Here is a 15,004-nt window from a genome sequence, read left to right on the forward strand (position 1 = left end):
ACTTGGCAGCTTGGTCATGAGGAACTCTTACAGAGATGGCTGTTCGGCTCTGCCGGTTCGCTCGCGCTAAACCCGGATCCACGCGTTGTGCCTGGGCGGGATGCGATAATGCGAGGCGAGGAAGTACTCCCTCATCGGGTACGTGCACAGCCTCGTGAGCACCTCCACGAGCCACGCGTCGGGACCCACGAGGTACCGCCCCCGCGGGTGCAGGCTCCTCACGCACCGCGCCACCGTCCTCGCCACAACTGCCGGGTCCGTGCCCGCCGCCTCCTCCGCGCGCATGATATCGAAGGCTCCCTTGGCGTGGACGTTCGCGTCGAAACCTTCCGCCTTGGCCGCGTTCACCATGCCGGGTTTGAGGTCCCCGGGCTCCACCAGCGACACCTTCACGCCGTTCGCCGCGACTTCCATCCGCAACGCATCCGTGTACGCCATCGTCGCCGCCTTGGAGGCCGAGTACATCGAGTTGTAAGGCAAGCCGATCCTACCGCCGATGCTGCCTATGGTGACGACGCGTTTCACGGTGCCCACCATCGCCGGAACGCAGTGACGGACCATGCGCACGACGCCGTGAAAGTTGGTCGCCATCTGCGCCTCCGCATCCGCCGCTTTCGTGTCGACGGCCCACGTCTGGAGCACGGCGCCCGCGTTGTTGACGAGCACCGAGAGCTCGCCGTGCCTCGCGACGATGGCGTCGACGCAGCGCTCGACGGAGTCCTCGTCGGTGACGTCGAGCGCGAGGAGGGGCTGCGTGCCGTCAGCCTCCGTGACGCCCAGGGGGGAGTCGCCCTTCGTCACACGCGTGCCCTTGGCGCTCCATCCCGATCGCGAGGTGCCGTACACGACGGACGCCGGGAACGCCCTGCGCAGCTCATCGAGCATGAGCTTACCGAGGCCGCTGGACGCGCCGGTGACGAGGATGACCTTCGGGGTGTCCCTCGATCGGGGCGCCGGGCCGAACGCGACGAGCGCGACGAGCGCGGGTATCACGACCATGAGCGCGCCCGCGAAGATCGATCCCACGCCGGAGCTCATGCCCGTCGCGGCGATGACCGCCTGGACGCGCTGGCTCTTGAGGATCGCCACGAACGCGCCGGTGACGTGATGGACCACCATATCGGGCGAGGTACGATGGACGAAAAACTCGGAGGAGACGTCGTCCTCGGAGGAGACGTCCGCGCGCGTCGAAGCAGTGGCTGGTCGCCCAACCCTAGCGAAAGTTTTGAAAGCAGCACTCGCATGTCAGTTTCCAAAAGCACCCTCCCAAAGTCTAGCTAGCTCTTGGTCGCGGCGAGTCTCTCCAACCGCGCCGCCTCGTCCTTGACGCACACCGTCACCGTTCTCACCTCCCCGCTGAGCTGCACCAGCCCCGGCTTCGCCCCTCGCGGCTTGCTCACCTGCCTGCACCGCACCATCGACACCTTCGCCTTGCCCGTCTGCGTGGACTTGCTGTGTTTGGCGGCCAAAAGCGCCGCATCCGTCACCGTCTCCGTTGGCGGTCCGTCGTCGCCCGTGTACCGAATCACCACGTGCGACCCCGGGCACCCCGCGGCGTGCATCCACCAGTCTTTGCTGTCCCTGCACTCGGGGTTGCAGCTCACCTCGTCGTTGTCCGAGCTCGTTCGACCGACGCGAATGTCGACGCCGTCGGCGCTGACGAAGGTCCAGTACGGCTTGCGGGGTCCGGCGTTGGTCGGCTTCTGCTTCTGCTTCTTGACACGCGCGGGCCTCGGGGGCGGGGCGTCGTTCACGCCGAGCTCGACCGCGAGCGGGTACGCGTCGTCGATGAACTTTGGGTTGTTCACCGACTTGATGGGCGCGAGCGCGTCCGCGAGTCGGTTCAGCGCGGCGAGTCGATCCTTCTCGTCGCCGAGATCTTTCGCCAGCGCGTCGACGTCGGGGCACGCCTCCAGCGCCTCCATGCTCGGGTTCGGATCGGCTTCCAGCGCCTCGACGGCTTCGCGCGACTCGCGTAGGCGAGTCGTCGCCTTCCCCACCTTCTTCACCGCCCTGTCGCACAACCGGCGGCACTCCCTCTTCAGCCCATCCAGGTCGACGCTATCCGCGGAGGGAAGCGTCGGCGCATCGGTGGGGTTGGGCGCCTCGGCCTCGGCGACGGCGCGGAGCCTCCAGGGCGCGACGCGCGCGCGGGGCGCTCGACGCGGAACATAGTGCGCGCAAGGGAGCCGGGGCACCGCGGCGAAGGCCAGCGCCATGGCGGCCGCGTGTCGCGCGTCGCCTCCTGAACGAGTGGGCGCCGACGCCGCAGAGAAGAACGGCGTGAATGTGCGCTCATCACTCGGCACTCTGCGAAGCGCGCGCAGAGCCACGGAAGCGCCAAATCGAAGGCTCCGGGCCAATCGGAACGCCGTGTTTCGGCTGTTTTGGACCGGAGATTTATCGCAATCGGCAGGACGCGCTCCAGCCTCGACGCCTGGACCAAAGATGCTTCGCCACCTCGTTCGGAAGACCGCGGGCGCGCTCACGAGCGCCGCCTCCACTCCGGGCTTCGCGCCCTACCGCCAGATGTCCGCCGCCGCCGCGGGGGGTCAGGTGCTCGTGCACATGGGCGGCGTGGATTCCGGCGAGATCTTCTCCGTCGCGCACAAGGCGATCTGCAAGACCGGCGGCGAGGTTAAGGAGTCCCGCTCCGTCAGGCTCGGCGGCCGGTACTCCCAGATGTTCCTCGTCTCCAACGCGGACGCGCAGAAGATCAACGACGTCATCAAGAAGGTCTGCCCGCTCATCGAGCACCTCTCCGTGGTGCCCGCCAGGCAGACCACGAAGGACCTCAAGGGCCCGTACTGCGCCACCTCCCCGCTCGTCCCGTTCGTCCGCGCGGTGCACATGGAGCTCCCGTGGAAGTCCGGTATCGTCGACGAGATCACGGAGTTCCTCAACGTAAACGGCGTGACGATGACGGACATCAACGAGTACCGCGCGGGCAAAGACGTGGTGCTCGAGGGGTTCGCGCACCTCCCAACCGGACTCGCCGAGTTTCCCCAGGTCAACGAGAGCGACCTCCTCCTCAAGCTGGAGAAGCTCGGGGTGAAGGTGGTTCAGTTCACCAAGGTCAAGGGCCAGGATCCCCCGCCGGGGGCCACCGCCCACGTGGCCGCGTAGGCGTAGATGGCGCAACTTGTAAATCCTACTCTCTTCTTTCGTCAATCCTATCTGCGGTATTCGACCCCGTGTCACACCAGCTCCCAACGCAGTCGAGGGTCGACGATGAGGGCGTTGTACTCCTCCGTCCGTTTTCTCAGCTTCGCCAGCAACTCCTCCCTGCGCCCGACGAGCTCGGCGTCCATGTCCCGCGTCCTCCGCTCGCGTTCCGTGGGCGCCTCCTTCGCCTCCTCGGGGGCTTCCGCCTCGGCCGCGTCGCCACCGGCTGCGTCGCCCCCGCCGTCCGCCCCGCCGTCGACCCCCCCGGCGCCCCCTTCCTCGGCGCCGGGCTCCGCGTCCGTCCCCGTCGCCGCCCGCCCCGAGGGAGGGACGCCCGGCACGTGGAACCTGGCGCGAATCGACTCCGTCGTCGGCATCTCCCCCGGCGGTGGCACCGGCTCGCCCGTGCCGCCGAAACCCTCGCCGTCCTCGTCCGTCATCAGGTCCTCGGGTAACGGGCCGGACATGAGCGCGGGTGGATGAACGGGCAGCCGCCACGCCTCGCGCCGCGGAACCCACTCGTCCGAAAGAAACCGGGGCCCAACCCCCTGAACCCCAGGTTCGCCCCCCCTCGCCGACGACAGCGCCGCGAGCGCGTTGCAACCGACGGGCTCCAGCGTGAGAGAGTCCCGGTAGCCGTAGGTGGCCGGTCGAACCGCCGCGTGGAGATCCTCCCCCCACGCCGTCTGCGCGCCGTCGCAAACGGCGGAGTCCTCGGGCCTCCACGCGCGGGTCATCGTCGGCTTCACCTCCGGGGGAAGCGGCGTCTCACCCGTCAATTCCGCCGACGCCGCGCCCGGGATGCGGGGCGGCGAGCTGACGTCGTCCGGGTGGAGCACGCCCCGAGGGGCGATCGCGTCCCAACCCTGCTCCTCCTCGGCGCCCTGGTAGAGCGGCTCGAACTCTACGAGTCGGGGCTGGAACCCGTCGCCGTGGAGCGGCGTGAACGAAGCCGCGCCGTCGACTCCGCCGGCGTGGCCCTTGAGCCTCCACTCGGCGGGTTCGATCAACGGCACGGGCTCGAACTCCTCGAAGTCCCCGATGCGCGCGTTGGCGACGTCCACCGTGGGCCACTCGCGAAACGCGCTGTCGATGAGCACGGGGAACCTAAAGTCGACGACGCGGTCCTCGGAGATTTTACAAATCTCGAGGAGCTCGGCATCCTCGCCGGGTCCGGAGCCCGCGCCCGACATCAGCTCCTTGGCGACGTGCGCGGACGCACGGCTCTTATCTCCGATCGTCGCCATGAGCGCACGGATCCCGCGCAGCCTTCGCTCGGCGCGATTGCGGATGATCACCCTGCGACCCGCCTGCACGAACCTGTCGAGAGTCTCGCGGCGCATCCGCCAGACGTCGTTTGCGTTTTCGTTGTAGTCGGGCTCGGCGACGCCCGTCAGCGCCACCGGCTCGCCCGCGACCACCTCGTACGACGCGCCCAGCGTCGTCTCGTGCCCCGCGGACACGCGAGCCATCGCGGCGGATATTTCGTAGTAGTTCAGCGCCGCAGCGCGCCCCTCGCGTCGCAACCGGACGACAGCCTCGTCGCCCGGGTCCAAGACGTCGCCGCCGATCGCGACGCATCCGGTGACATCCTTCACCCGCTCGTACTGCCTGACTCGCTCGAACTCCTTCTCGAATATGAGCTCCTTGACCCTGGGATCGAGGTTCGGGTCGTCCAACGCCCTGAACACCGCGTTGGGGGCGCCCTTCGTGCTGGTCTGCGCTCGCTGCACGTCGCGGACGGCGTGCTTGAAATTAAACACCCCCGAGCTCGAACCCTCCTCCCGCACCTCCCCCGAGCTCGAGGGCTCGACGGCGGCCAGCGCCAGTCCCGCGAGCGACGCACGAACCGTCTTGCTCTGCGACTCCCGAATCGCGACGGCTTCGCGCAGCTCCTTCGCCCGGAGCTTCCCTTTTCGCTGCCCGAGGACGTACTGCACGTCGCCGTGGCCGGAGATTCGCCTGGGCACAAACACCCCGTCCACGTCCTCCTCGCCGTCGTCCTCGTCTCCCTCGTCCTCGATGGACACGTCGAGCGGGTCGTCCCGGACGCGAAGCGTGGAGCTCCGGCCGGAATCGAGCGTCTTGGAGAGTTTCCTGTGCCTCGGGCCGGCTCCCGTCTTCTCGCCCCTCGGCGGTTGCCGATGCTGCTTGGACGCCACGCGTTTCACGTACTCGGTGTACGCGTCGCCGCCGCCCGCGCCGCCGCCGGGACCGAGCCTTCCACTCGCGTAGAACCTATCCAAACCCGCGCCGCCCATCGACGACGGCCCTAAACCCTCGACGCCCCGGATGACGGATGGATGCGCCGTGCCATCCGCGAGACGGCCGGCGTCCACCGGCCCGTCGTCCGTCACGCCCGCGAGCGCCCTCACGCCCTTGTCCCTCGCCACCGACGGGAACCCCGTGCCCCGCACCTGGCACACGCTCGGCCTGGTGTTTCCGCCGAATTCCCCGGTGAAAACCTGGATCGTCATCGTGTTCGTGTGAAGCCTTCGCGGCGTGTACGAGACGCAAATCTCAACCTCGCCGTTGGCGGGAATCTCCCCACTCCTCGGGTACACCTCGAACGCGGCGCTCTCGGTGCTCAACCGGAGCTCAAACTCGAACGCTATGGGAACCTTGCAGGACAGTCGCACCGTCTTTTGCGACGTGCTGCCCAGCGCGCAGAGCCCGAAGTCGATGTGTTTGGGAAACTTGGTCTCGTTGGGAGTCGGATACGCGTGCATCGGGAGGATGGCGTTCTCGTCCCGACCCGCGCGTATGCGCACGCAGTCGTAGTAGTAACGCAGGTCGTCGGCGCAGAAATCGACGCGGACGGTATCGGACATGCCGGGCGCGAGCGACCCTTTCCCTTCCCAACGCACCGCGAAGTACTCCGAGCTGGGCTCGAGGATCTGCAGCCTCTGCGACTTGCGCCCGGCGTTCGTGACCGTGAACCGCTGGGTGTACACCTTGCCAACCTCGAAGCCGCCGAAGTGCATGACGTGCGGTTTGATCGCGAAGTCTCCAACCTTGCCGGTACGCGCGTAGACGCCTGGGGAAACGGGAGGGGGGTGGACGGGTGGAGGGTCAGAGATTGCGTCTCGCGTCGGACGGACGGGGGGGCTGCGCGGCGATGGGGGCCGCGCGGGTGTGGCTCGTGAGGGCGCTCACGTCGCAGCAAAGTATTCTTCGGTATCTCCAGGTGGGGCTCATCCTCCGCCACGAGCGGCATGTCCACCGCCGCCGGCCGGATGGACGCCGCCTCCGCCATGTGCGTCTGGACCGGTGACTCCCCCCCCGCGAGTCGCTGGCTCGTTTTTCACAACCCGCACTGCTTCGCGCCGGGCCTTCGCCGCGGGTCCGGCCTCCGCGGGGTGCGTGCGGCTCGATCGACCCCGACCGACTCCGCGCGCGCTCGACCTTCGCCTCGGGTCGAGGGTTCCCCGAACACGACGGCGCCGGCACCGGGCGCCGTTCGACTCTAGGGCGACCGCTCCCGATTTAGCACCTACCTCCTCAGATGGCCAACGTTCACGAATGGCTTTGACCGTGGGTCCAGCAGTCCAGTCAGCCAGTGGGCCACGAATCAATAATTCGTCAATCAGGAAAATTGGCCGTCGTCGCCTGCACCGAGGGATCTCGCGCTGGGCAATCTCAATCGGAGGCGCGCCGGCGGGGCAGCGGCGCACCGGGCGACGCGTTCGAACATGAAGTACACCCTCTCCGACCGCGCGTACTGTAAGCTCATCCTGCACGCGCTCAAGCACCCGCTGCGGTCCGTGTGCGGCGCCCTCGTCGGTCGGTGCGACGGCGACGTCGTGCAGGTCATCGACGCGATCCCGTACCTGCACACCACCGTCGCCACCGCGCCGAACGCCGAGATCGCGCTGGAGCAGAGCTGCGCGTACGCCGGTTCCGGCGGCAACGCGCTCGTGGGGTACTATCACGCCAACGAACGGATGGACGACGACCGCATGAGCAAGCACGCGGCGAAGATCGCCGACTGCGTGGAGCGGAACGGCGGGGCGCCGGGCGGATCCGCGTGCGCGCTGCTCGTCGACGCGTCCGCGCTCGCCGAGGCGACGGAGCGCGGGACGGGGCGCGCGGCGGTGAGGCTGCTGGTGAAGAAAGGGGCCGGGTGGGAGAGGGCGTCGGACCAGGGGGACCTGCGCGTCGGAGGCGGCGCGAACGCGAAGCTCGCCGCGCTCGCGAGGGACGGCAGGGCGAAAGCCGTGTTCGACTTTGACGATCACCTCGACGACATAACCGCGGACTGGAGGAACCTCGCCCTCAACGAGGAGCTCGACTGAGTAGCCGAGACGTATTACGATAGCGCGCGATCGATGGTACGATGACCAAACGGCGTGTCGTGTTAGTGTATTCGTACAGTGGTGGCTATGTGCGCCCGGGCGTAATAGGTCGGCGTAATAGATGGTGCGCGAGTCGGGACGTCGTTTCAGTCCTCCGCCGCTTTCGCCTTCGTCGGCGGAGAAGTCTCCGCCGTCGCCCCGTACCCCAGCGTCTTGCTCACGCCGTCGCTCACCGCCGTCGCCGCGGTGGCCACCGCGCTCATCGTCGCGCTCCAACCCACGCGTACGCCGTCGCTCACGTCGCCGACGAACCGGTTAAACCCCTTGAGTTGCGCGGCGACGAGCGTGCGAAGGGTGTATCGCAGCGCGGCTCGCGTGGCGTAGTGCGTGGCGTACGCGATGCCCACGCCGCACGCCCCGAGGCACACCAGCCCCGTTCCGCACGGGCCCATCAGCCCGCTCTTGTCCTGGTCCCTCATGATGAGCATCGCGACGCCCGTGAGGATCATGACGACGGGGCCGAAGAGCGCGTTGCCGAGGATGAGGCCCAAGATCTCATCCGGCACCTTCATCAGCGCAGTCTCCACGTACTCGGTCATGGCCGACTCGGGATCCTCGGGGATGTCCAGGATGCTGGACCGCGAGGTGACCTGCGCGAGCGGGCTGGCGATCGCGTTTTTACCGGCCGCCATCGCCGCGACCGCCGCGCCGGCCAAGTCGCTCGCCGCGACGTTTGAACCGACATCATCCTTTGGAGGCGAATCTTGCCGCCTCGGCGACCCCAACGAGGGCGTGTTAGGATTCGATCTGATCCCGCCCGCGTACACGATCCTGGCCACGGTTCCGTGCGTCGAGCGCCTGTCGTCGTACACGAACTCCTCCGTGTATCCCGGCGCCCCGGCCTCCTCCCCTTCGCTGATGCGCGCGGCGGCTTTCTCGCGATTCTTCCGTTTCCTCGCCTCCACCTTGGCGAGAGCCTGCTCCAGCTTTGTCCGTCGCGTTCGCTGCTCCGCCGTGAGCTCCTCGATGTCCACGTCGCCTCCCGCGCTCTTCACCGCGGCCCGCACCACCTGCTCGCTTGGGCTCGGGAACAACCCGGCTATGGTTCCGCCGAACATGAACCTCCTCAGCGCCGAGACCGCGCTCCACTCGCGTCCCGCCCGTTTCGCCAGCTGCTCCTCCGCGATCTCTCGCAGCTGCGCCGGGTCGCTCGTGCACAGCTCCACGAGCTCCAACAGCTCGACGATTTTTCGATACTCCAGATGCACGCGTATCAGCGTCAGCGACAGGATCAGCGCGCCTACGCCCGCAATCAAGTCGTTCCCCATGCTGTGGGTGGCCCACACAAAGGTCCCGCCAACCGCGGCGACGAAAACCACCGCCGTCATGGAAGCGATGAACGCCGCGCGCTTCGCGGCGGCGTACGCCGCACCCGTGAGACCACCGGAGCTGCCTCCCATGGGCACGTCCTTCGACGCGCCCGACGCCCCGCTTCCCATCCCGGCGAGTTCGCGTCGTGTTGTGGTGCGCGCCAAACGAGGGATTCCAAAATGGTGGTTACAGTTTTTTTAGTCACGAGTTATTTTCTTGAGTCATTTATTTGGGCTCCGAGCTGCCGAGCCGGGATCGCACTGGTATCGAAGCGTAATCATCGGGCTCGCCTCGGTTTTCGGCACTGCACCGATGAAGACGCGGATAAGGACCAGGCGCAGTCCAACGCGCGCTCGGTAGCATGAACGCGTCGGCGATTTCCGCAGCCACACTGCGCGCCAACCCGACCTCCGGCCTCTCGAGGCGGAGCGCCGGGCGCGTCCCGTCCGGAACCGGCCGCAGGTCCCCCACCACGAGGGCGGCGGCTGACTCCGACGACATCGAGGCGCTCGAGAAGAGGCTCAAGGGCAAGAGGGGCAAGAAGCAGGAGGGATACTTCGACAGCTATCCGACGAAGGAGAGCAAGATCCCCAAGGGTTTGTGGGAGATGGATCCCGCGGCGTGGGACGCCATGCCGGTGGGGGATCGCGCGTGGAAGCTGTGGACTGGGGAGCCGGGGATGATGTACTGGATGAACCAGGGTTCGCTCTACGGCGCGGGGATCCTCGCGTTCGTCTGGGTGCTCTTCCGCCTCGTGGGACCCGCGATCGGGCTCTACCAGCTCGCGGACCAGTAGAAACCGACGCCCCGGCGTCTTAGCGCTCGCCATTAATCGTCGTTTATTCGTACGAACAAACCGCGGCGTCGAAAGAATCCCCTCGCCTCCCCTCCCCTCCCCTCGCCTAGGTCCCCGTCGTCTTCCCTCAGAGCGACGCGGAGTGCGCCGGACCCCTCGCCTCTCTCTCGAGCACCCTCTGCCCCAACTCCCTCGCCCACCTGTTCGCAGCCACCACGCCGTCCACCCTGCACGTCAACCCCCGCTCCCACCCGCTTATGTCCCGGTACGTCACGCGAAAGACGGAGTGACCGGTGGCGTCGTCAAACGCGGACGTCGCGCTCGAGATCCGATCGTGCCCCACGCGCGTCACCGTGCCAACCGCCGGGTCCGCCACCACGAGCCCGCCGCGCCAGGAGCTTTCGTCCCCGTCGTCGTCACGAACCCCGAGATTACCCCCGAGATTACCCACGGCGTCGCTCGAATGTCCCTCGAACGTGGAGCTCGTCTCACCCGTCGTCTCATCCGTCGTGTCGTGCCAGACCAGTCGGGTAGACCACTCGGCGTCCTCGTCGCCTAAGCACTCGGCGGCGGCGAGCAAACCGCATCGCGAGCCGCCCTGGCCAACGCTCGTCGTTCGTGTCCGTTCGAGCTCGCGCCTGGCGTTCGTCAGCTCCTCCCACAGCGCGCCCATGCGTTTCACCTGCGCCCTTGCCAAAGCCAGCTCGCCCTCGACGGTTCGTCGCCCCCGCTCTGCCTCCTCCGCCGCCTCCTTGGCCTCCTCGGTGAGCCTTTGCTGGTCCCTGAGCGCGCGGTTGTACCTCGTGACGAGCCCGCGTAACTCGTCCGCGCCCACCGTTCGCATCTGCTCCGGGGTCGTGGGCGTGGCGGCGAGGAGCGCAGCCGTCTCGTCCTCGGCTGCAACCGGGCTCGAAGAATCGGTCGGGGTGCTCGGCGTCGACGAGTGGTGCGTCGCACGCGGGCTCGTTCGCCGCGACGCGGGCGTCGTCGTCGTCGTCGTCGTTCGCGACGTCATGGGGGACGTGGCGACGGTGTGCGTGGGTACCAGGTCGAGGTTTCGCATTTCCGCCACGATGGACGCCTGGCCCCGGATGGCTCGCTCGTAGCACTGGAAGCAGACCCTCCCCTCGACGCCGTGCTCGACCCTGGCGGTGGGCACGGCGGTGCGCGCGTCGAGCATGAGCCTGACGCTGACGCATCGGTTGCAGAATATGTCGCCGCAGCATCGGCAGTGATGCCTGCGGTTCAGTAAGGTGAAGGGGACGCCGCAGGAGTCGTCCATGCAGGCGCTCGCGTCCTTGTCCGGAAGCCAGTGGTCCCTGCACAGCTGCGCGTGTTTAGCGCCTCCCAGGCCGAGCGCCGCGCCCATTGCGAATCGCTGCCTCAATCTCGGGCCCTCTCCGTCCTCGGAAGGGGTGCGGGGCGTCCCGGGGGTCCCGGGCGACGACGGCGAGCGCGCGTTCGGAGTACCCACGCCCATGTTGGAAGCATCGTCAGCTCCGAGGAGTGTCCCTTTGGTGGCGCCCACGTCGTCGAGCCGAGACGTCCCAGCCGCCTCGGTCGCAGCTGCGGTTACCATCCTTAGCTCACTCGCGCTCAGATCCGCGACGGTATTCGCGGCTTGGACCGACCGTTGAGCTCGTGCGGGCGCCTCGAGTCTGCCTCGGCCCACCCGATGAAAAAGCGTTTCAAACGGATAGGCGCGGCTTGACAGAAAGTAAACGCCGCAGCAATCGGTCCTTCCCGATTTGGCTGCTGACCATTCGCGACGGCGCAGCCGGCATGGAGACCATCACGAAGCGGGGTCAGTCGATCCCGAGGCGCGACCGCGAGCCAGGCGACGGTGCTCAGGATCCGTTCGGTCGCCCCGCGGAGAAACCCTACGAGAGGCGCTTCCGGGCGGAGGATCCCCCGTTGCCCTCGTACTGGGAGTCGGGGACCAGGTTCATGGAGCTCGGAGCGACGGCTCGGGCCGACGGGGACGATGCAGAGGCCGCGAGGGTCTTTCAACTCGCCGCGGACACCCTCGGAAAGAATCATCCGAGGTACGCGGACGCCATCGAGGCCCTCGCGGAGACCCGCGCGGCGCAGGGAATGCTCGAAGACGCCCTGGCGCTGGGCCAGGAGGCGTTGGCGATGCTTCGCGTCTCCAAGGGGGAGAACAACCCGAGGGTGGCGGAGGCGCTCCTGAAGGTGTCGGCGGCGCACGAGGCGCTGGGAGACACGCGAGCGGCGCTGGATACCGCGGCGGAGGCGACGAACGTCGCCGCGATGAGCGGGAGGAGCTCGAGGCTCTACGTCCGCGCTCTTGAACGAGCCGTCTCGCTGGGACCAAACGACGAGAGGGTGGACGCGGAGCGGACTCAGCGGCGGATCCTCGTGGACGCGATGGTCCCGAGGCCGCCCGTGAACGGATACCCGGGCGTGGCGGATTAGTAGTCTAGCTCGTCTACGATAAAGACGAGCGAACAGAGACGAAAGACGAACGAACGAACCTCGATTAAATAGCACTTACACGACGCGCGCGCGGTCAGCACGCGGCATCCGGCAACTCCACCTCGTTCACCAGGATCTGCTCGAGCGTTTGCTTCTGCCTGATGAGGTGCATGGTGCCGTCCGCGCCCTTCATCACCTCGGGAGCCTCCGGGAACGAGTTGTAGTTCTTGGACGACATGCCCGCGCAGTACGCGCCCGCGCCCTCCACCACGAGCAAGTCGCCGATGTCCACTGCGCCCATCGTTCTCTCCGCGATGCCCTCCGCGTCGTCCGGCGTCGGCGTCATCAAATCGCCGGATTCGCAGCAGTGACCCACGACGACGTAGCTCGCGTGCTCCTTCGGGAGCTCACCGGCGGCGGAGACGGTCACGAGGGGGTGCTGCGCGGCGTACAGGGACGGCCTGAGCACCTCGGTCATGCCCGCGTCCAGCTTGAGGAAGACGTGACCGTCCGCGTCGTCGGACGTCTTCACCTTGTCCTGCACGGTGCACACGACGGCGCAGGAGTTGGCGAGGAGGAAGGTGCCGGGCTCAATCTCGAGCTTCAGCTCCCGTCCAGTCTCCTCCGCGAACTTTTGGAAGAGCTCCTTCACCGGGGAGCCCACCACCTGAAGGTCGGTGGATTTCTCGTAGGACATGCGCCCAACCTTGTAGCCGCCGCCCAGGTTGAGAGTCTCGACGGTGGGAAATTGTCGGCACAGGTCCAGGGACATGCCGCTGGTCTTCTGCCACACCGCGGGATCGGAACCGGACCCGATGTGCGTGTGAATGCGATCGACGATCAGGCCGTGCCTCTCCACAATCTCCTTCGCCTCGGGGAGGAGCTCGTGCCAGATGCCAAACGACGAGGACGGGCCGCCGACGTTGGTCTTGCCGGTGCCGCCGGAACCCAACCCGGGGTTGAACCTCAGGCCGACCTTGGCGCCGGGGAACATGATGCCGTACGCCTCGAGCTGAGACAGCGAGCACGCGTTCACCTTCAGGCCCTTGTCCACGAGCTCCGGGAAGAAGTCCGGGAACTCCTGCGTGGAGAGCGAGATCTGATCGTACTGGAATCCAGCCTTGACTGCGCGGTGAACTTCGTAGCCGGAGGACGCGTCGATGTGGAGGCCCGCCTTGCGGAACACCTTGAGGATCGCAGCGTTGGGGGATGCCTTCATGGCGTAGCGGACGGTGAGGCCGAAGGCGTTGGGGAAGGCTTTGGCCTTGGTCGCCTGCTCCTGGAGCCTCGCGAGGTCGTAGACGTAGGTGGGAGTGCCGAACTTTTCCTTGACGGCGACGCAGTCCTTGGGGGTGAGGAAGCGGAGGGTCTCGACGTCGTCGCCACCGGAGGCCATCGAGACGGTCTGGGCGCGGTTAGCGCGGCGAATGAACGCTTGGGTGGAGAGACCGCGGGTGGTGGCGACGCCGCGGCGAGCGCCGATGGATTTAGACCTGGCGGCGGCAGGGTTTGTCACCGCCGCGTTGGAGACGCAGAAGGCGGACATCTTCGAAGAGTCTTAGGTCGAGGTGGATCGATGCCGGTGGATGCCGGTGACCTTGGGAAAGCTTCGCGGATGCGGAGCGATCCGTACCGCGCGACTTGAAGTGGGCGACACGGACGGAACACGTGTTCGGATAGGCTCCGATCGCGGCCTGAGCGATTTTCCTCGACCTCGAGTTCGGAGATTTTTTGGACGAGCTGCACAAACTGCCACGTCAGAGCCATCACGCGCACTCGGCACGCGAGGCTCCTCTGTTTCGGGTCTGATAAAACCGCGGGTTTGGATCGTCGCGGAACGCGTGCACGTCGCGGAGATGTCGCCCTTCGCGCTCGCGGCGCCCACGCTCGCGGGGTCGTATCGCCAGCTCAGCTCGGTCGCGAAGCGTCGCTTTTTCGGGGCGCATCGGAATGTTCCCAGGAGGAGCCGAGCGGTGGCCCCGGACGTTAACATCGGCGGCGAGGACTCATCCAACGCCGTCGACCCCGCGAGCGCGTCCGATGGCGACGGCTTCGTCCTCGACTCGAGCGGATTCGCGGTTTCCCTCGGCGAGGACGGCTACGCGGACGCCGACGCGGCCAAGCTCGCCACGCGGGACGTCGTGTCGAGCCGATACCCCTTCGTCGGCTCGGACGCGGGAGCCGGCGCGCCCTCGTCGTCCTCGGGCGCATCGTTCGAGCCGCGGTTCGACCCGGGCCCGGCCGTCGCCACGTTCGCCGTCTTCATCGCCTTCGCCGTCGTCAACCGCCGCGTCGCCAACGCGGTGGACAGGCGGCGCGACAGGGAACGCGCCGAGGAGGACCTGCGCCAGATGCGGCTCAAGTCCCTGGACGGCAGCGCCGACTTCGACGAGGTCCAGGAAGCGTTCGACCGGCTGGAGCGCGCCAAGTACGAGGAGGCGGCGGCGAGGGAGATGCTCTCATCGCTGGGCATCGACGCGAGGGTGCGGATGCCGCAACCCCTCGGCAAGCCCATCTCGCAGGTGGAGCGGGAGGAAGCCGACGTGGCGGAGAGGATCGCGAAGATCCGGGAGCGAAGGGAGCGAGACGCGTCTTCCGCCACGTCCGGGAAACGCGCGGACGACGCGGACGACGCAGACGGTGGGATATGGGACAGGCCGCTGCCGAAGAAGTCGTCGTCGTCGTCGTCGAACGAGTCGAGCGCCGCGAGCGGGCCGCCCGCGTGGATGAACGTCACCGTGGGGGTGGTGCTGACCATGCTGACGTGGAGCTTCGTCGGGGTGACGTTCAGCGAGGACCCGGCGTTGGGACCCGCGATACCGCCCGAGGAGTTGCAACGGCAGATGGAGATGAGATGAGATCCTTGTTCCGCCGCGCTCGCCGCCGAACCGTTCCACTAAAGCACTAAAGTTACTAAAAGTTCACCCCGCCCGACGCCGAC

The 15,004-nt window shown here is 67.3% G+C and overlaps 11 protein-coding genes across 11 annotated transcripts; 5 read left to right on the forward strand and 6 right to left on the reverse strand.

Moving 5' to 3' along the window:
• Window positions 1-66: 66 nt before the first annotated feature.
• MICPUN_57252 (predicted protein) lies at window positions 67-1,119 on the reverse strand (the record flags this gene model as incomplete). Its single annotated transcript, XM_002501045.1, has 1 exon — window positions 67-1,119. The coding sequence occupies one exon, from the start codon at window positions 1,117-1,119 to the stop codon at window positions 67-69; it is 1,053 nt and encodes a 350-aa protein (XP_002501091.1).
• A 158-nt stretch (window positions 1,120-1,277) lies between these two features.
• MICPUN_57253 (predicted protein) lies at window positions 1,278-2,219 on the reverse strand (the record flags this gene model as incomplete). The annotated part of the gene is made up of 1 exon (XM_002501046.1): window positions 1,278-2,219. The coding sequence occupies one exon, from the start codon at window positions 2,217-2,219 to the stop codon at window positions 1,278-1,280; it is 942 nt and encodes a 313-aa protein (XP_002501092.1).
• A 229-nt stretch (window positions 2,220-2,448) lies between these two features.
• On the forward strand, window positions 2,449-3,126 carry MICPUN_57254 (predicted protein; the record flags this gene model as incomplete). Its single annotated transcript, XM_002500615.1, has 1 exon — window positions 2,449-3,126. The coding sequence occupies one exon, from the start codon at window positions 2,449-2,451 to the stop codon at window positions 3,124-3,126; it is 678 nt and encodes a 225-aa protein (XP_002500661.1).
• A 71-nt stretch (window positions 3,127-3,197) lies between these two features.
• Window positions 3,198-6,421, reverse strand: MICPUN_99653 (predicted protein; the record flags this gene model as incomplete). Its single annotated transcript, XM_002501047.1, has 2 exons — window positions 3,198-6,202; window positions 6,322-6,421. The coding sequence occupies 2 exons, from the start codon at window positions 6,419-6,421 to the stop codon at window positions 3,198-3,200; spliced, it is 3,105 nt and encodes a 1,034-aa protein (XP_002501093.1).
• Window positions 6,422-6,857: 436 nt separating this feature from the next.
• Window positions 6,858-7,460, forward strand: MICPUN_57256 (predicted protein; the record flags this gene model as incomplete). The annotated part of the gene is made up of 1 exon (XM_002500616.1): window positions 6,858-7,460. The coding sequence occupies one exon, from the start codon at window positions 6,858-6,860 to the stop codon at window positions 7,458-7,460; it is 603 nt and encodes a 200-aa protein (XP_002500662.1).
• A 43-nt stretch (window positions 7,461-7,503) lies between these two features.
• MICPUN_107974 (predicted protein) lies at window positions 7,504-8,973 on the reverse strand. The gene has a single exon (XM_002501048.1). The coding sequence runs from the start codon at window positions 8,957-8,959 to the stop codon at window positions 7,607-7,609; it is 1,353 nt and encodes a 450-aa protein (XP_002501094.1). The 5' UTR covers window positions 8,960-8,973; the 3' UTR covers window positions 7,504-7,606.
• Window positions 8,974-9,192: 219 nt separating this feature from the next.
• On the forward strand, window positions 9,193-9,627 carry MICPUN_57258 (predicted protein; the record flags this gene model as incomplete). Its single annotated transcript, XM_002500617.1, has 1 exon — window positions 9,193-9,627. The coding sequence occupies one exon, from the start codon at window positions 9,193-9,195 to the stop codon at window positions 9,625-9,627; it is 435 nt and encodes a 144-aa protein (XP_002500663.1).
• Window positions 9,628-9,754: 127 nt separating this feature from the next.
• Window positions 9,755-11,107, reverse strand: MICPUN_57259 (predicted protein; the record flags this gene model as incomplete). Its single annotated transcript, XM_002501049.1, has 1 exon — window positions 9,755-11,107. The coding sequence occupies one exon, from the start codon at window positions 11,105-11,107 to the stop codon at window positions 9,755-9,757; it is 1,353 nt and encodes a 450-aa protein (XP_002501095.1).
• A 302-nt stretch (window positions 11,108-11,409) lies between these two features.
• MICPUN_57260 (predicted protein) lies at window positions 11,410-12,066 on the forward strand (the record flags this gene model as incomplete). Its single annotated transcript, XM_002500618.1, has 1 exon — window positions 11,410-12,066. One exon carries the CDS (start codon window positions 11,410-11,412, stop codon window positions 12,061-12,063), a length of 654 nt encoding a protein of 217 aa, XP_002500664.1. The 3' UTR covers window positions 12,064-12,066.
• Window positions 12,067-12,157: 91 nt separating this feature from the next.
• MICPUN_80416 (predicted protein) lies at window positions 12,158-13,459 on the reverse strand (the record flags this gene model as incomplete). Its single annotated transcript, XM_002501050.1, has 1 exon — window positions 12,158-13,459. One exon carries the CDS (start codon window positions 13,457-13,459, stop codon window positions 12,158-12,160), a length of 1,302 nt encoding a protein of 433 aa, XP_002501096.1.
• Window positions 13,460-13,832: 373 nt separating this feature from the next.
• Window positions 13,833-14,994, forward strand: MICPUN_107976 (predicted protein). Its single transcript, XM_002500619.1, has one exon. The coding sequence runs from the start codon at window positions 13,920-13,922 to the stop codon at window positions 14,919-14,921; it is 1,002 nt and encodes a 333-aa protein (XP_002500665.1). The 5' UTR covers window positions 13,833-13,919; the 3' UTR covers window positions 14,922-14,994.
• The last annotated feature ends 10 nt before the right edge of the window (window positions 14,995-15,004 follow it).

This window comes from Micromonas commoda, chromosome 3 (assembly GCF_000090985.2).
Source record: "Micromonas commoda chromosome 3, complete sequence".
NCBI classification, from domain to species: Eukaryota; Viridiplantae; Chlorophyta; class Mamiellophyceae; order Mamiellales; family Mamiellaceae; genus Micromonas; species Micromonas commoda.

Bases quoted from the DNA above. Each gene is read 5' to 3' on its own strand.
- MICPUN_107974 (XM_002501048.1), bottom strand. From the start codon at position 8,959: ATGGGAAGCGGGGCGTCGGGCGCGTCGAAGGACGTGCCCATGGGAGGC.
- MICPUN_107976 (XM_002500619.1), top strand. From the start codon at position 13,920: ATGTCGCCCTTCGCGCTCGCGGCGCCCACGCTCGCGGGGTCGTATCGC.